The sequence below is a fragment of the Pipistrellus kuhlii genome, unplaced genomic scaffold (genome assembly GCF_014108245.1).
Source record: "Pipistrellus kuhlii isolate mPipKuh1 unplaced genomic scaffold, mPipKuh1.p scaffold_m20_p_1, whole genome shotgun sequence".
Lineage (NCBI taxonomy): Eukaryota > Metazoa > Chordata > Mammalia > Chiroptera > Vespertilionidae > Pipistrellus > Pipistrellus kuhlii.
Window position 1 is genome coordinate 23,129,094 of NW_023425404.1, and position 14,153 is coordinate 23,143,246.

At 42.1% G+C, this 14,153-nt stretch overlaps 1 protein-coding gene across 6 annotated transcripts in view; it reads right to left on the bottom strand.

The window, feature by feature from the left end:
- Nucleotides 1–14,153, bottom strand: part of DAAM1 (dishevelled associated activator of morphogenesis 1) — a 156,386-nt gene that overhangs the window by 64,522 nt on the left and 77,711 nt on the right. For all 6 annotated transcript variants that reach the window (XM_036435127.2, XM_036435136.2, XM_036435153.2 and 3 more), the window contains exon 3: nucleotides 11,448–11,537. In XM_036435127.2, the coding sequence (XP_036291020.1) occupies nucleotides 11,448–11,537 (90 nt within the window). The remainder of the gene's footprint in view (nucleotides 1–11,447; nucleotides 11,538–14,153) is intronic.

The window sequence follows — 14,153 nt, forward strand, 5'->3', positions numbered from 1 at the left end:
AGGGAACTGCAGCAATGAAACAGACAAGTGACAATAAGACTTCAAGAATAAAGAAATCAACTGCATTTCCGAAACAGCTCAGGGGCTCAGTCTGTCCCAACACTCTCTTCTCTCCTGAAGAGGCCTTGGCTGACTTGATAGAACTGAAAACTTAAAAGTCATTTGTATAGAATCCTGGGGGGGAATGCATTTCATGTTCTGATATATCTAAAAAAAGTCATAATCCTTACCTAGAATTAAAAACCGAGGCTTTACATCCCACTTCCCAAACTATGAGACATTTGTTTTATTTATTAACAAATCATTTCTTTGGCAAAGCACTTCACAGCCTGAAATATGACTGGAGCCTAAAAATCTCCATCAGTACAACTCCAACATCTGAAGGCAATTTTAGATGACAATTCCCCTCATTTTCATGGAAAAGAAAAGAAACATTCTTCAATTATTATTTTCAGAAATGATATAAGCCCACATTCCCCTGTTGCCTATACACTGTATCCAAAATATACAGTGACATAAAACAAATTAACTTCTATGTAGCTTGTTAAGTCAAGTCTTTGACCTACATGCCACCATGGTGTGCTACAGTCCTCAGTATGATTAGACCAGCTGGTTGGTAAATTTGCATGTCTGGACACACATCACTACCCTTTTGCAGTGTGGAAATCCAATCAGTGGTGTCAATGGTCTTTGTTGCCTCACATCTTGCCACCAGATTTCCTGCTACCAGACCAGCTTTTCAGAATGCCGTAAAGCAGGTTTTGATGTTCTGTAACCTACCCTTGGGAAAACAATCAAAGTGTGTTTATGATTTGCAATATAATGCTTAACACGAGGCTATAAATGGAGGACTTGGGAAAACAGTAATTAAACTAAGAAGAGAATCCGGGGAAACATTAAGCCCACAAAGGCATATTCCATTCATGGAAGCATTCTCAGGATGACTGAAAAATGCTAAGACAGGGCTAACTATCCCCTAGAATAGGGGTGTCGAACTCAATCAGAGAAGGGGCCAAAATCTAAAATCCAGCCTAAATCGCGGGCCGAATGGTTTACTGAACAGTCATGAACTGTCATTGTGATGGAAACGCAGCGGAGTGCAGTGATGACAGCGCGGTTCGGGCCACATTGCAAGGCCTGGTGGGACAGATTTGGCCCGCAGGCCTTGTGTTTGACACATGTGCCCTAGAAGGAGAGTCATAACCTTATTTCTAATTTTAAGCCATCAATGACTCTGTGGCACACTACTGAATTATTGGCAGCATTTTAGGCAAAAGAAAATAAAGAAGAAAAGCATCAGTTGGAAGATATCACTGTCTCAGATATGTGAGGGCATAGGGATACCATCTTAAGTCTGTTTAAGTCAAATGCTGTTCTGTACCTCATTTAAGACACCGTAATTGAGAGATGGTATTCTTTGGTAGTCTTTCTAACTGTAATCAGCTTCCAGTTTCACAGAGCACTAGGTTCCTGAAGTATAAGGAATTTGGAGAAGCCCAAATTAGAGGTATTAGAGGTAAGCTTCTAACTTATACTGGAAGCTCAAAGCTTCTTCCTACTCTATGGGTAAGAGTGGGGTGTGTGTGTGAATTCTGAAATGCACCAAGCATAATATAGATCCAATAGTATTAGGTATGCTAGAGCTATTAGTGAAAAAGATTCATAAATATATATGTGTATACTTAGTTTGTATCTTTGGAAAATATATCAGAGAAAAACTTCCTTCTGTTGATGTCCTCCATAAACCTATCTCCTGGAGAGATGTGAGGTCAGGCAGGCTTGAGGCATTCTTTCTATGGAAGTAGGTGCCAGAGCACTTAGAGAATCCGCAGAGAACCAGGGAGAGTCCCAGGAGAAAAGAAGTAGGAAGTATGATACTTAAATCCAACTATAATGTAGAAGTAAGAAGAGCCCTCAAGGACAAAGATGGCAAATATTTGCTACAATATGACACAGTTCCCCATCATGTGTCATGGACAACACTGCTCATCAGTTTCAACACTACTCTCATTGATCCTATTCATAACCTAAAATGCTTCCCAAAGTGCTCCAGGCTTCATCCCCCAATTATTCAGAGCTAGTAATCAAGATAAACCCTTTCCTCAGATCTGCTTGAGGTTCTTCATTGTGCGCTCAGTAATCCGGGAAGGAAGCCACAGTCCTAAGGAATATTGAAACAAAGGATGTGCATTGTTCTGGAGTGTGCCCTGTGCTGTGTGTCCCTCAGGAGTCCATTGTTCGGCTGATACCAGACTGGGAGCTACTTCTAGGTTCTTGGATATGAGATATAATAATATCACTTTCTATTAGACATAGAGCTATCTCTCAGCCTACTCGCTCACTGTGCAGATTGCAGAATTTTTTAATTGAAATGGAGTTATGCCCATGCGTTTCAATTCACATAGGCAAGGGGCTCATAGGCCCAAACAGTTGCAATCAGAACCTTGGCTCCACAATAGCACTGTAGGCAAGTAATGTACAACAAAGATTGAGCGTTCCTAACCCTGCAATTGACATGAGATGCAATTTGTCCTGTACCTAAGCTATTAAAGGAACCTGGTTAAGAATTAAGACTGGGAAGCCAAAGATAGCTGCTCTTCAACAGCTAAAGACCGCAACCCGCCCCAGGCTTCCATTCAAACCCAGAGCTCCAACTCTCTTTCAGTGGCTGGAGCCCACACAGGAGTGTTCTCCCCACATGCAGCACTAAGTGAAAAGCGGAATGAAAGCTGTGGTAGGTGCTTCTCTGGCCTCCACTCCAGAGGACAAAATAGAGCTCCAAGGGACACACAACCCCCATGCTCCCCATTAATTTGTTTGTCCAACTAAGAAATCACTTTTCCCCAGCTGTACATTGCTTGTTTCAGCTGTACATTGCTTACTTATTTATTTTTACTGCTGTTTGAATGATTCTAAATGAACACAAACACCACGTCATTTTCTCCACCCTATTCCAGCCTGACATTCCCTAATTACAAAGAAAGCAAGGCCCTGGATAAAGGGATTACTCAACAAGGAAATCCAAGTCTGAGGAAACATCAAAGAGAGATGGTATCCATGAAACACATACATATTCACTGTTTATACAATGCTATGAAAAACGAAGCAGAGTTAAGTATCTCTAGACTGAAGAACCAACAATTCCCAAATCCATAAGTTGACTTGTCCATAGCTCAGAATTTAGGCCTGAGGGAGCCAGACAGCAAGTTGCACATCTCAATTTCTTAATATTTGAAGGAATCAAGGAGGATGAGAAAGAAAGGTTTTCACAATGTTATAAGGAGATCATTGATATGAAGATCCTGCTGTGATTTCCAGCCACAGCGAAGCTGATTGTTAGGGCGGACGGATGTGCTGATTCTGCACCTGCACCTTAGTCACCTCAGGGAAGTGGTGGATGCCTCAGAGGAACTTCCTGGCTGGGTGACTGCACACATCAGTCAGGAGCTTGAGAGAGGGAAACACAATTTGCCTGGGGCTGGAACTGAGGGTGTAAAAAGATCTAGAGGAGAGGAAGGATGAACCACACACAGAGCAGTTTCCTTTGCAGTCAACCCAAATAAACACAATGCTGGGTGAATTGTCTGTTTTTATGTACTTCTAACATTTTGTATGGCTTAATGGGTATTTGAATGGAATGTTTTTCATTTTCTAACGCTTAGGTTTCCCTTCTTAAAACGAAAACCTTCTATTTTAGTAAGTTTTATTTCAATTTGATTTGCTAAGACATATGGGAGAAAATATAAGAACTTTAATGACAGTTTCTTGTATGAAACATTTAAACTAATGCCAAGTGATTGATTGACCAGGGTAATGAGATAATAATTCTCTACCCTCAGACGGTTGGCAGCTAACTTACTACAGGTATAAGTTGTTACAACCACTTTGGGGGTGATTAAAGGTGAAAATGTTCATATCAAACAATACAGTAATTAGATATGTAGGTGTCTATCCTAGAGAAATTTTTGAACACATGCACAAATAATGTTCATTGCAATACATTTTTAATAATGAAATATTGGAAATAAATATTATTCAAAGGGGAATAAAAAATTAAACTGTGGCATTTTCATATAATGGACATTATTATATCACAGTTAAAATAAAGGAATACCATATATTTTTAATGAATCTACATGTGCAAAATAAGATTAAAGAAAAAAACCACATATCACCTTCAAAATAGAAAATATCACTGGAATTCAACCATATTAAAATGTCTTATGTCTTTTTTAAAAAAATCCAAGGTAAATATGATAAAATGTTGGCATTTGTTAAACATGGGTGTTTATTAGATTCTGTACTTTTTTTGTACATTTAAAATTTTCATAACAAAAATAATCAACCAGAAAATAATAACTTATCCCATGACTTGAGGTTTATAAATTTTGGGTTTTTTTTTTTAGAAATATTAGAAAGTGCCAATTTCTTGGAACCCAGACTGTCTGCTCTGGTAACTAGGTTTAAAACTTCCATCAATAACAGTATCTGCAACTGTGCTGAGACATTCTTTTATAATCTTAACACTGAAGTTTTATTTTATTAGCTTAACTTGGAAATCACACAGCTAGATCACACTATTGAATTCTAATGCTGAGACTTTGAACAAATGTTGTTGCTGAACAGGGCCCTTGTAAATCTGGCTTGCTTCAACCTAATAAGTTACTTATTTGTGAAAATTGACTTGTTTAATGAAACCTCTGTGTTGTATCCTTTCGCTAGCAGTATCGGAAGCCTGAAAAACAGGACTGTATGTAGAACCAGAGACTCAGAGAGTGTCTACAAAGAAAGATGAATGTGTTTTGGTTCACTCTGCCTTAGTGAAGCTGGGCACTGAGAGTCAGCATTTATGAAAACATCAACTGAAGCTCAGGACCATTCTGGACACCACCAGGCAGGGGTGGTAGCCGACATGGCTGGAGTGACAGAATTGGGAGGCGGGGGGGAAATACTCTAAACTGGTGTTATTAAACAAAGGGATTATAGGAAGAGGAGGCAAATAAATACTCATGAACCAAATGCCCTTACTGGAATACAATGTTAGTTTAAGGGCTGCTTAAAGCAGAGAATCCTTAAATTTTGTACTCTAACCTAAAATTTGGTGCTCATTTTGATAGCCTGTTTTTGTAATAAAAATAAAATTAAGAAAAAACAAAGAATAGCTAGCTTTGAGATTATGCAGCTTAGAGGGGAAAGGGCAAGGTGAAACATGCCTTCAGTGAATTTCTGGGCAGAAAGCTAAAGAAATCTCACCAGGGCCAAAATCGCCATGTTTTCAGTCACGGCCTAATAAATGATATTGACAGACTGTGGGTGATTTACAGATTCACCTTTGTTTTAATGCCTCCGGGTAAGAGCAGAAAGAGAGGGAGGGAAAGAAAAAGGGTCCCTGGGCTAGACAATGAAAAGAGAGCCAGGGTTGTCTTGACAACACAAGCACTGGTTTGCAGGCACTGTTCAAGTTGGCTAGGCTGAATGACACCCTTTCTTGAAGGTTTCTGGGTCAGTGAGCCACAGAGGGCCTCTCTCAGGAGCGATGTGGCGGGTGGGAGCAAAGTGGGTACCTTTTTGTCCACGCTGTCCCCTGACTAACCTCATTGGTGTGGAGTAGCAGGCTGCTTAGCAACTGTTCCGCCTTTCCCTGGATCCTCTCCATCTTTGGAGGCAGAGATGGCAAGAACTGACACGGGCTTCGGTCTTCTCCGTGTGGACTCCAGACTATCCTTGTTCTCCCCTAGTTTACATCTGCCTTCCCCCTGTGGTGCCATGCTAGCAGCTCACCCTTGAGCCCCTGAATCATGGAGAAAGACTGGTGGGTCCTTAGGGGAAAGGGTCAGATTGTGAGTGTGGCTTTTATTGGGGCAGCTGCTCTTTATCAACTGGAAGTTGACAATATTTCAACAGATTCTATAGTTTCACTGGGGTATAACCAGTGAACGTCAGCTTATGTTGAAGTTTCCACCTTTCTCTTCTCCAGGCTGAACAAACCTCAGTTATTTCAGTCTCCCTCCTCTCCCCCCTCCCCACCCCCAATGTCTTCATTTTTACCAAATTTAAGCTTCTTTATAGATTTCTTAACAAGCCCTACAAATTGTGTTTAGTAAAGATCAGATTAGGCCAACAGTCTAAACTTGGCCTTTTAAGCATTGGCAAAAGCAACAAAAAACAAAGTACAAATCAAGAGGGAAAGTGTACAGCGCATGCAAACACAGCTCAACTGTTGGAAAAAGCTGGTTCTAGATGACGAGGTGAAAGCATGACAACATCAGCCCTTTCACTGGATGGGGCCGAGTGGCAAAGGAGCTTCCCCCAGTCTCATGCATATACCCTCGGTAGCACCTTCCTCTGTGCCCCAGAGTCTGTCTGCTTACCCTATAATGAAGCTTAAGGACAAGATCCACAATTATCTGATTTTATTTGCTTCTCCTACGGGTACCACTCACTCCAGGAAAACTGACTTATCGGTTAATCATCCTCAGGATTTAGCTCCAGAGAAGGCACTCAATACATATCAGGTGACTCTCACTCATTGACCTCCCCTTCACCAACTGCATTGTTTCATTAAGTGAAGTGCCTGACTCAAAGCTTGCTATTTCTCACCATTTTAATCTGGGATTATACACAAATCCTCATCTCTCTGAGCCAGGGAATATATGGATGAGGCAGGGAGTTTCAGAAACACAGAGCCTGGAAATGCGCTTATCTTCCAACTACTGTGCTTTCCTTATCTAGTCTTTAGAGAAATAGAGGAGAAAAACAGCACAATCCTACTTCTCATCATTCCTATGTCTGCCACTTTCTTTAACCTCTTAGCATTAGGAGCACAAATGGCAACTGGAATCTATTATCAGGGTGAAAACTCAATGGCAGGAGACCAAACCAGGTACCTATCAAGAAGTCTAGAAATAGTGTTTTTGAAATCTAGTTTTCTTCCATTTACTGGTTCCCTCTCTCACATCCTGACATTTAGCAAAGTGGGCACTGAAAAAGCAACTCACTCTAATGTCTATTGAAATAACTACAGTGAAGAAAGAAGAGGATGTCTAATTTGTCCTTCCTCTAAGATCTTCCAGGTCAAATGCCCAGTCGTTCATGCTTCCCCTCCCAGCAGATCCACTGCAGCTTCTCTTCAGGGTAGTGGAGACGACTAGAGGACTAACCTATCCTCTTTCTTTTCTAACTGGTTTGATAGTTTGTGAGGAAACTGGTGATTCCTTTTGTCTTTAATTCCACTACTTAGAACATGTTCCTTTAAATCTGTGTTTTGATTAAACTACTCCATCCGTGTACTCCAAACGCAGGAGGGCCTCAACTTTCAAGAATCCGAAGAAAGTGCAGCCTGATGACCATACACAATGCAACTTTCCCTCTCTCTCTCTCTCTCTCTCTCTCTCTCCCCCCCCCTCTCTCTCTCTCTCTCTCTCTCTGTCTGTGTGTGTGTGTGTGTTAAGTGAAAGAATTCCTTTCTGAGGAGAGAAGCAGGGAGGTGATACAATAAGGATATGCAAACCAAATAAAGGGACTGCATGAAAAGCATGAGCTGAATTTTCACTCACTTGTGCTAGATGTCTTCAAAATCAGTACTCTGCACAAATCACAAAAGCTGAATTGCAACCAGGTTGGGTGAGATTCTGGAATGATTTAATTGAATCAAACAAACTCAGCAGCAGAGAAAAAAAGTTCACCTTCTCCAAAGTAAACCTTGAAAGATGCAGAAATGTAATGTGAAGACAACAAAGCCTGTATTTAAGCCTTGGCTTTAGAGAGCAGAAATAAAAGGAGGAAAAATTAGATGCAGTCGTCAAATCCTGATCTTTGTTGCAAGATCCGATGTCACTATAGCTAACAGGGTCTAGCCCCATTCACTTACTTCGCAAACTCAGAAGCTCAAAGAGGAGAAAAAGCATGTTCTAGATACTGTGAGGACTGGTTCGGTGCCACAGCTCCCTGTGAAGAGCTTCGGTTAAAGGTCCCTGCCTGTGCTGATGAGATTGCTGTCGACATACTACAGTAGATACACCATTTTGTTTTCTCCTCTCTGAAGACCTACTCCTTGCTTTTCCCAGGGTTTAAAAAATCATGTTAACAATAAGCAAATACAGCATGGCCAGATGCCTTTCATGGTCAGATGGTTCATTGTTTAAAAAGCTTCAATTTAAAATCCAAAAGATTGTTAACAGATGCAGTTTCTGGCTGGAGACTGGGAAAAACCTCACTTAAACAAAAGAGTATGTTGTGATTGGAAGTAAAAAGGGAATTACCTTTAAAGATAAGAACCACAAACATTTCCTATTTGAAAATATGCCCCTCCTCCCAGCAAGCCCCACCAAACAGGACCTTTTTGGGGACCTTTCATGATAGTTAAAGAATGTGACAGTGGATTGCTGCATATGACAAACCATGGCTGGCCAACCAGCCCAGTTGTTTGGACTTTCAACCAGACTACAACATCCATCTCTTGCTCTCCCCCAGATTACTCAATTAGGCAAAATTCCAATTAGTTTCTTTCCAATTCTTTTAGACCCAGAAATACTTATGCTGCTTTTATTTTGGCCCTGGAAATGGGTTTTTCAACCAGAGACTTAGCTAGAGAAGTTTGAGAAATGAACACAGAGTTTGATAAGCAAATAGCCACTGCTGGGACTCCAGTCACTCTTGGATGGAAAAGAGCTCTTGGCTGAGAAAGATCTGGCCAACTCTTCAGTTCCCAGTCCTGTGCTCTTTTAAACAGAAAGCCTGCCTTTCACCAACTCCTGTGTCTGTTTCTGTTGGCTTTTGTGGGCCTTTAACCGGTGGCCTCACTATGTGTGAGAAGGTCTGTAAGAGCCTGGGTTCTAATCTTGAAAGATGGGAAATGTGAAGGAGCCAAGGGTGGACTGCTTTCCCTTAGCCTTCGGTTTGGCTTGCTGGTGATAATCCTGATTTAAAAAGGCTACATGAGCTGGTTCAAGGGAAAAAAATCCATCCTCCGTATTAAGGATGGCTACCACGGCTCCATTCTGAGATGGCCAACCTGTCCCTCAGGAGAGCAAATTCTCAGAAGAGAGGTAAACATCGTGCCATTCTGTGCTCAGGTGCTTGTGTTCTCTCACTAGTTGTGTTATTTCCTGATTTATTAAGTGCTCAAAAAGGCCCATTTTAGACCAAAGGCATAGTATAGTTTTAGCAGTGTAAGAAGCTCTAATCAGCATCCTTAGTCAAGCATTGCTACTATCCATTTTCAGCTTAACAATAACCCACAACCTTCGGACCAACTGCTACTATCCATTTTAAAGTGAGGCAGATCTATATGCCCACGGGACTCTCCAAAGAGTTAAAATGCCTTTTCCCCTCAGGGATGCCACTGCTGAGTCACATAAGAAATCCAAGCTGCTGGAATGAAGCTAGCAGGAGAACTGTATTCTCAAAGATCTGTGCAATGTGGCCAGGTATGCACAGGAGGGGGCCATCCATCCATCAAGAGTGGGATTTTGAGCCAGTGGCCACATCCATATCCCCACTGCAAAAACCCCTGGAAAGTGAAAAATGAGCAGCAGCTGTGAGCCCGAGGTCATTACTATTCTCTAGGGTTTGCCTTTTCTAATCTAAGGGGCAGTAGTTTCCATGATTAACTTTCAATTGCCGTCAAGGGTGTAATAAAATCTGGGAAAGAAGAAAACAACTCCCTCGGTGAGCTGCTCCCATTTGCCTGCCCTTTCCTTTCCTCCAGTGCATATTTCAGTCCCAGCTTCATATTGCTTCCTAATTTTGAGAAAAAAAATCTGCTTTCAGATGAGCCAAAATAGACAATGTCCTCTGTGTACACAGGCACTTGATGACTTTTTGTTCTCAGTTCCAGGGGCCAAGTCTTTAGGACAGCTGTGTGAAAAGTTCCCTTTTCCAAAGACCTCACTATACATCACTTGCAGAACCACGCACATTATATTTCATTTTAAAATTCTCTATGTGTTTTATTTGCTTCCTGAGTTATGACAATCAGTCCATCAGAAGAGAAGTTTTCTAGTTGGTAAGATGTGTACAAAGAGAAAGAGGAGAAGGGGACAGATTCATTCACAAACACATCTTCCTTTAAGGCTGCACTTGGTCTGATCTGATAGCGGCTTGTTAAGATCACACTAGCAGTTACAGCTGGATATGTCTGTCAGCAAGAGTCCCGGAACCAAACCCACACATAGTATAACTGCTCAGATGGAAAATTAAATGTGCTTCAAAATGTTGACAGTTCAGTTTAACGTAATGATAACTTGTGGTTCACTCATCAGTGGTACATTCATTTCAAAGTATCAGAAGCTGAATTATGGAGAGGAGTAAAACAGTGCCAAAACATCAAGTCTGGTTGCAGAGGGGCACCAGCAGACTCAAGTAAGAGAACGGCTCTAGAGGGTGGCATGCCAGTTACACAGGCAGTGAAGAGGAGACAAGTGCTAAGAGACAGCATGTGGGCAAATGGAGGCCCCAATCACCCGAGAAAAGGCTTCCCTGACTGATACCATGTCTTGAAAAGATACTGGATTGTTGTAGTTCGCTCTTATTTCCCTGGGACAACAGTGAGTACTCAGCGTGTCCACTGCCTGTTAGACAGAAGTAACGTTTCTCCTGGGTGCTATCCCAGCTTGATTCAAGTCTCCATTGGAACAGAAGGGAAAGTGGCTAAAGATGGCCATGAGCAGGTTCCAAAAATGGAGTAGGAGTAGTCTAAGAATCTGCCAGGGTTTAAAGGATGGCAGACTGAACTTGACTGCAGGAGCTCCAGTCCTCAGGGCAATGCTTACACCGTGGATGCTAGGAAATAAGCTTTAGGGGTTTTGCTGCAAATACCCACTCTCCACTTCTCTGAAGGTAAGAGACCCCCCAGCTTTTAAGTGGGGGTCACCACCCAGAATAAAGACTGTGCTCCTTGCAGTGAGGTGTGGCCATTTGCTAACAGTGGAAGGTGAGGGGAATTCATATGCATAACTCCAGGGCATGTCCCTAAGAGCATAGGGGGGAAGTTTTTCCCTCTTCCCTTTCCTCCAGTCTTAGGAATGTGAAATGGCTGGAGAACCACCATGAGGACAAGGCCTTAGAGGTGGTGAAATGAAAAGTTGTTAGAAGGTGGTCATAGAGGATGTGACCCCACAATACTAGCCCTAAACTACCTATATATAAACTTTTACATAAAGAGCAGGGCGGGGACTTTGTCATTGTGTAAGCCAATGTTATTTTGGGTCTCAGTTGTACAGGATTATGAGTAAACGTTACAGGTACAAGGCAGGAAAGTGGTGTCCAGTGAAATGCTGATAAAAACAATATCCAAGGAGTTGTCTCTTGGCTGAAGGGAGCACCAAGGTCACAGCAGAACATGGTCAATCTGGTTTGCACATTATAAACAGGCGGTGACACAGGAGAGCAAAGGGAATTAAAAATGATAATTTTCCACTTAACCATAGAGTCAAGGTATGTCTTACCTTTTTCTTGCTACAGTATATTTGCCATTTTTTCTCAGCTGGAAGTGCAAACATGGCCTCCCTATGTTTGTCTGTGAGGTCGAGTTCATCCTGAGAAGAAAAATAATAATTAGTATTTCAGAAATAATTTACGAGGAAGTTATCAGCATCACCAGGGAGAGAAAAAAACAAACACATCAATATACATTTAAATGAACTCAGAAAAAACCAAGAGGCTAAGTTAAGGTGCATGTTTCCACTATCAAGAAAGCACATCCTGCCGAAGCCGGTTTGGCTCAGTAGTAGAGCATCGGTCTGTGGACTGAAAGGTCCCAGGTTCGATTCCAGTCAAGGGCATGTACATTGGTTGTGGGCACATTCCCAATAGGGGGTGTGCAAGAGGCAGCTGGTCGATGTTTCTCTCTCATCGATGTTTCTAGCTCTCTATCTCTCTCCCTTCTTCTCTGTAAAAAATCAGTAAAATATATTAAAAAAAAGAAAAGAAAAAAAGAAAGAAAGCACATCCTGGCATGGAGCTTGGCACCAAGCACAGCACTAGGGATGAGGCACTGCATTTACTGAAGGGTACGGGAAGTGGGCAGAGGATGGACTAAAGTATCCTGAGCCATGTGCACTGCTGCGAAGGCCCATTGATCAGTAAAGGCAATAGGTGCTAAGGTTTGGAAGGATTCATCATATTACAGATCAGGGTTTGCTAGGGATGGCTCCATAAACACTGAGTATCAGGCTGGGCCCTTTAGGATTGGATGTGATTAGAGGAGAGAAAGAACAGAATCAAAGGCCGGGGTATGGTCACACACTTGGTGTGTTAGGGGGACACATGACAGCTTGGCTGAAACACTGGGATTATGCAAAGCATCATCACACAAAAGCTTTGAGAGGTAGAGAAACCAGTTTGTGGAAAGTCTTAAATGCCAGGCTGAGAGGATAATTGTCCTGACAAAGGAAAGCCCATGAAGGTTCTGAGCAAGGGAGTGACATCTTCATCGCAGTAAATTCCACTGACATTTATTCAGTACCTTTCCTGCCAAGCATGGTGCAAACATGTTCTCATTTAGTCTCACAGCAACCCTAAGAGTTCCACTCATCATCACATCCTCATTGTAATAATAATAATCCCTGTTTAATACAGTCAAGGGAACTTGAGGCAGAAGACTGGGTAAGTAATTTGCTCAAGACCACACACCTGGTAAAGGAATGGCTGGGTTTTCAGCCCAGAGCTGTCTAACTCCAGAGCCCAGACTCTTGGCCTCTCAGACCAGTGTCTGGAAATGTTAACTTTACAGTGGTGTGCAGCTTAGATTGGACACCAAGGAAAGGCAATTTATAAACATCCATAACTAATGAGTAACAACAATGGGATAATGAATATAAAGTGCTTAGAGGAAAGTTCTTGGCAGTTGATAACTCAATCCGCAGTCGGTATTGAGCATTTGGCCCTTTGTTATTCTACAGGGAAAGTTATCTAGTTGAACGTGGCAGATTGGTGGGTGTTAAGGCTTATAAAAAGATGCTATAAATTAATGCACAATTAGGCTTAGATTCTTGAGGAGTATAAACAGTCCCCACTTTAAATGCCTTTGGTGTACATAGGCAATTCTGCCACACATGAATACTGCCTTCCTATCTCATACTCGTACCCCATTTCATCATCAAGTCCTATTATTTCTTCCTAAAATGTCTCATGATTTTCCTTTTTTCGTTTCCAATGAAACCACCCAAACTTATGCTCTAATAACCCCTCCTTTGGCTTTTGGCAATAGCCTTCATGTGTCCCTCCTTGCCCTGCACTCCCTCCACAGCAAGGCTCGAACTCATTAAGGAGTGAATTCTCAAACTTGAGCCAGCACCAGCATCACCCAGAGGACTCCTTGCATCACTGAACGCCCAGTGTTTAGGACTGAGCAGGTGAGAGGAAGAATAAGAATTTTCATTTCTGCCGAAGCCGGTTTGGCTCAGTGGTAGAGCGTCGGTCTGCGGACTGAAAGGTCCCGGGTTCGATTCCGGTCAAGGGCATGTACCTTGGTTGCGGGCACATGCCCCGGTAGGGGGTGTGCAAGAGGCAGCTGGTCGATGTTTCTCTCTCATCGACATTTCTAGCTCTCTATCTCTCTTCCTTTCTCTCTGTTAAAAATCAATAAAATATATTTAAAAAAAAAAAAAAAGAATTTTCATTTCTAATAAGTTTCCAAGTGTTGCCGTTGCAGCTAGTTCGGGGACCACACTTTAAAACCACCACCTTAAAAACCGAGCACCTGTGCTGTTTTGAGCTCCCAATTTAAAAAGTTCATTCATTCCACACGACCTACAAAATGAATCATGCATTCCTCAGCCAGCCCTGAAGGTCTTCCATGTACTTTGCCAAGCTTGCTTCTGGTTATCCACTGATGTTCTATCTTATTAACACCCAGGGCCTAGCCACTCTGGGCCTGATACATGCCGGCTTCCCAGGGAAGCTCTTAGTCCCATTAAACTTCTACTTTCTCATCTCTGGGGTGGGCATATTATTTCTCTTATAGGGCTTTTGTGAGGATTAAAAACACCAATTAAGCATGCAGCAATGCCTGATTTTGGGGGGGGAGGGCAGTGGGGACATTTGTACATTTAAACAAATCTTCTTTAACAAGGTAAACAGCCTTGGCTGGTGTGGTTCAGGTGGTTGGAGCATCATCTTGTACACCAAAAGATGGCAGGTTCCATTCCTGG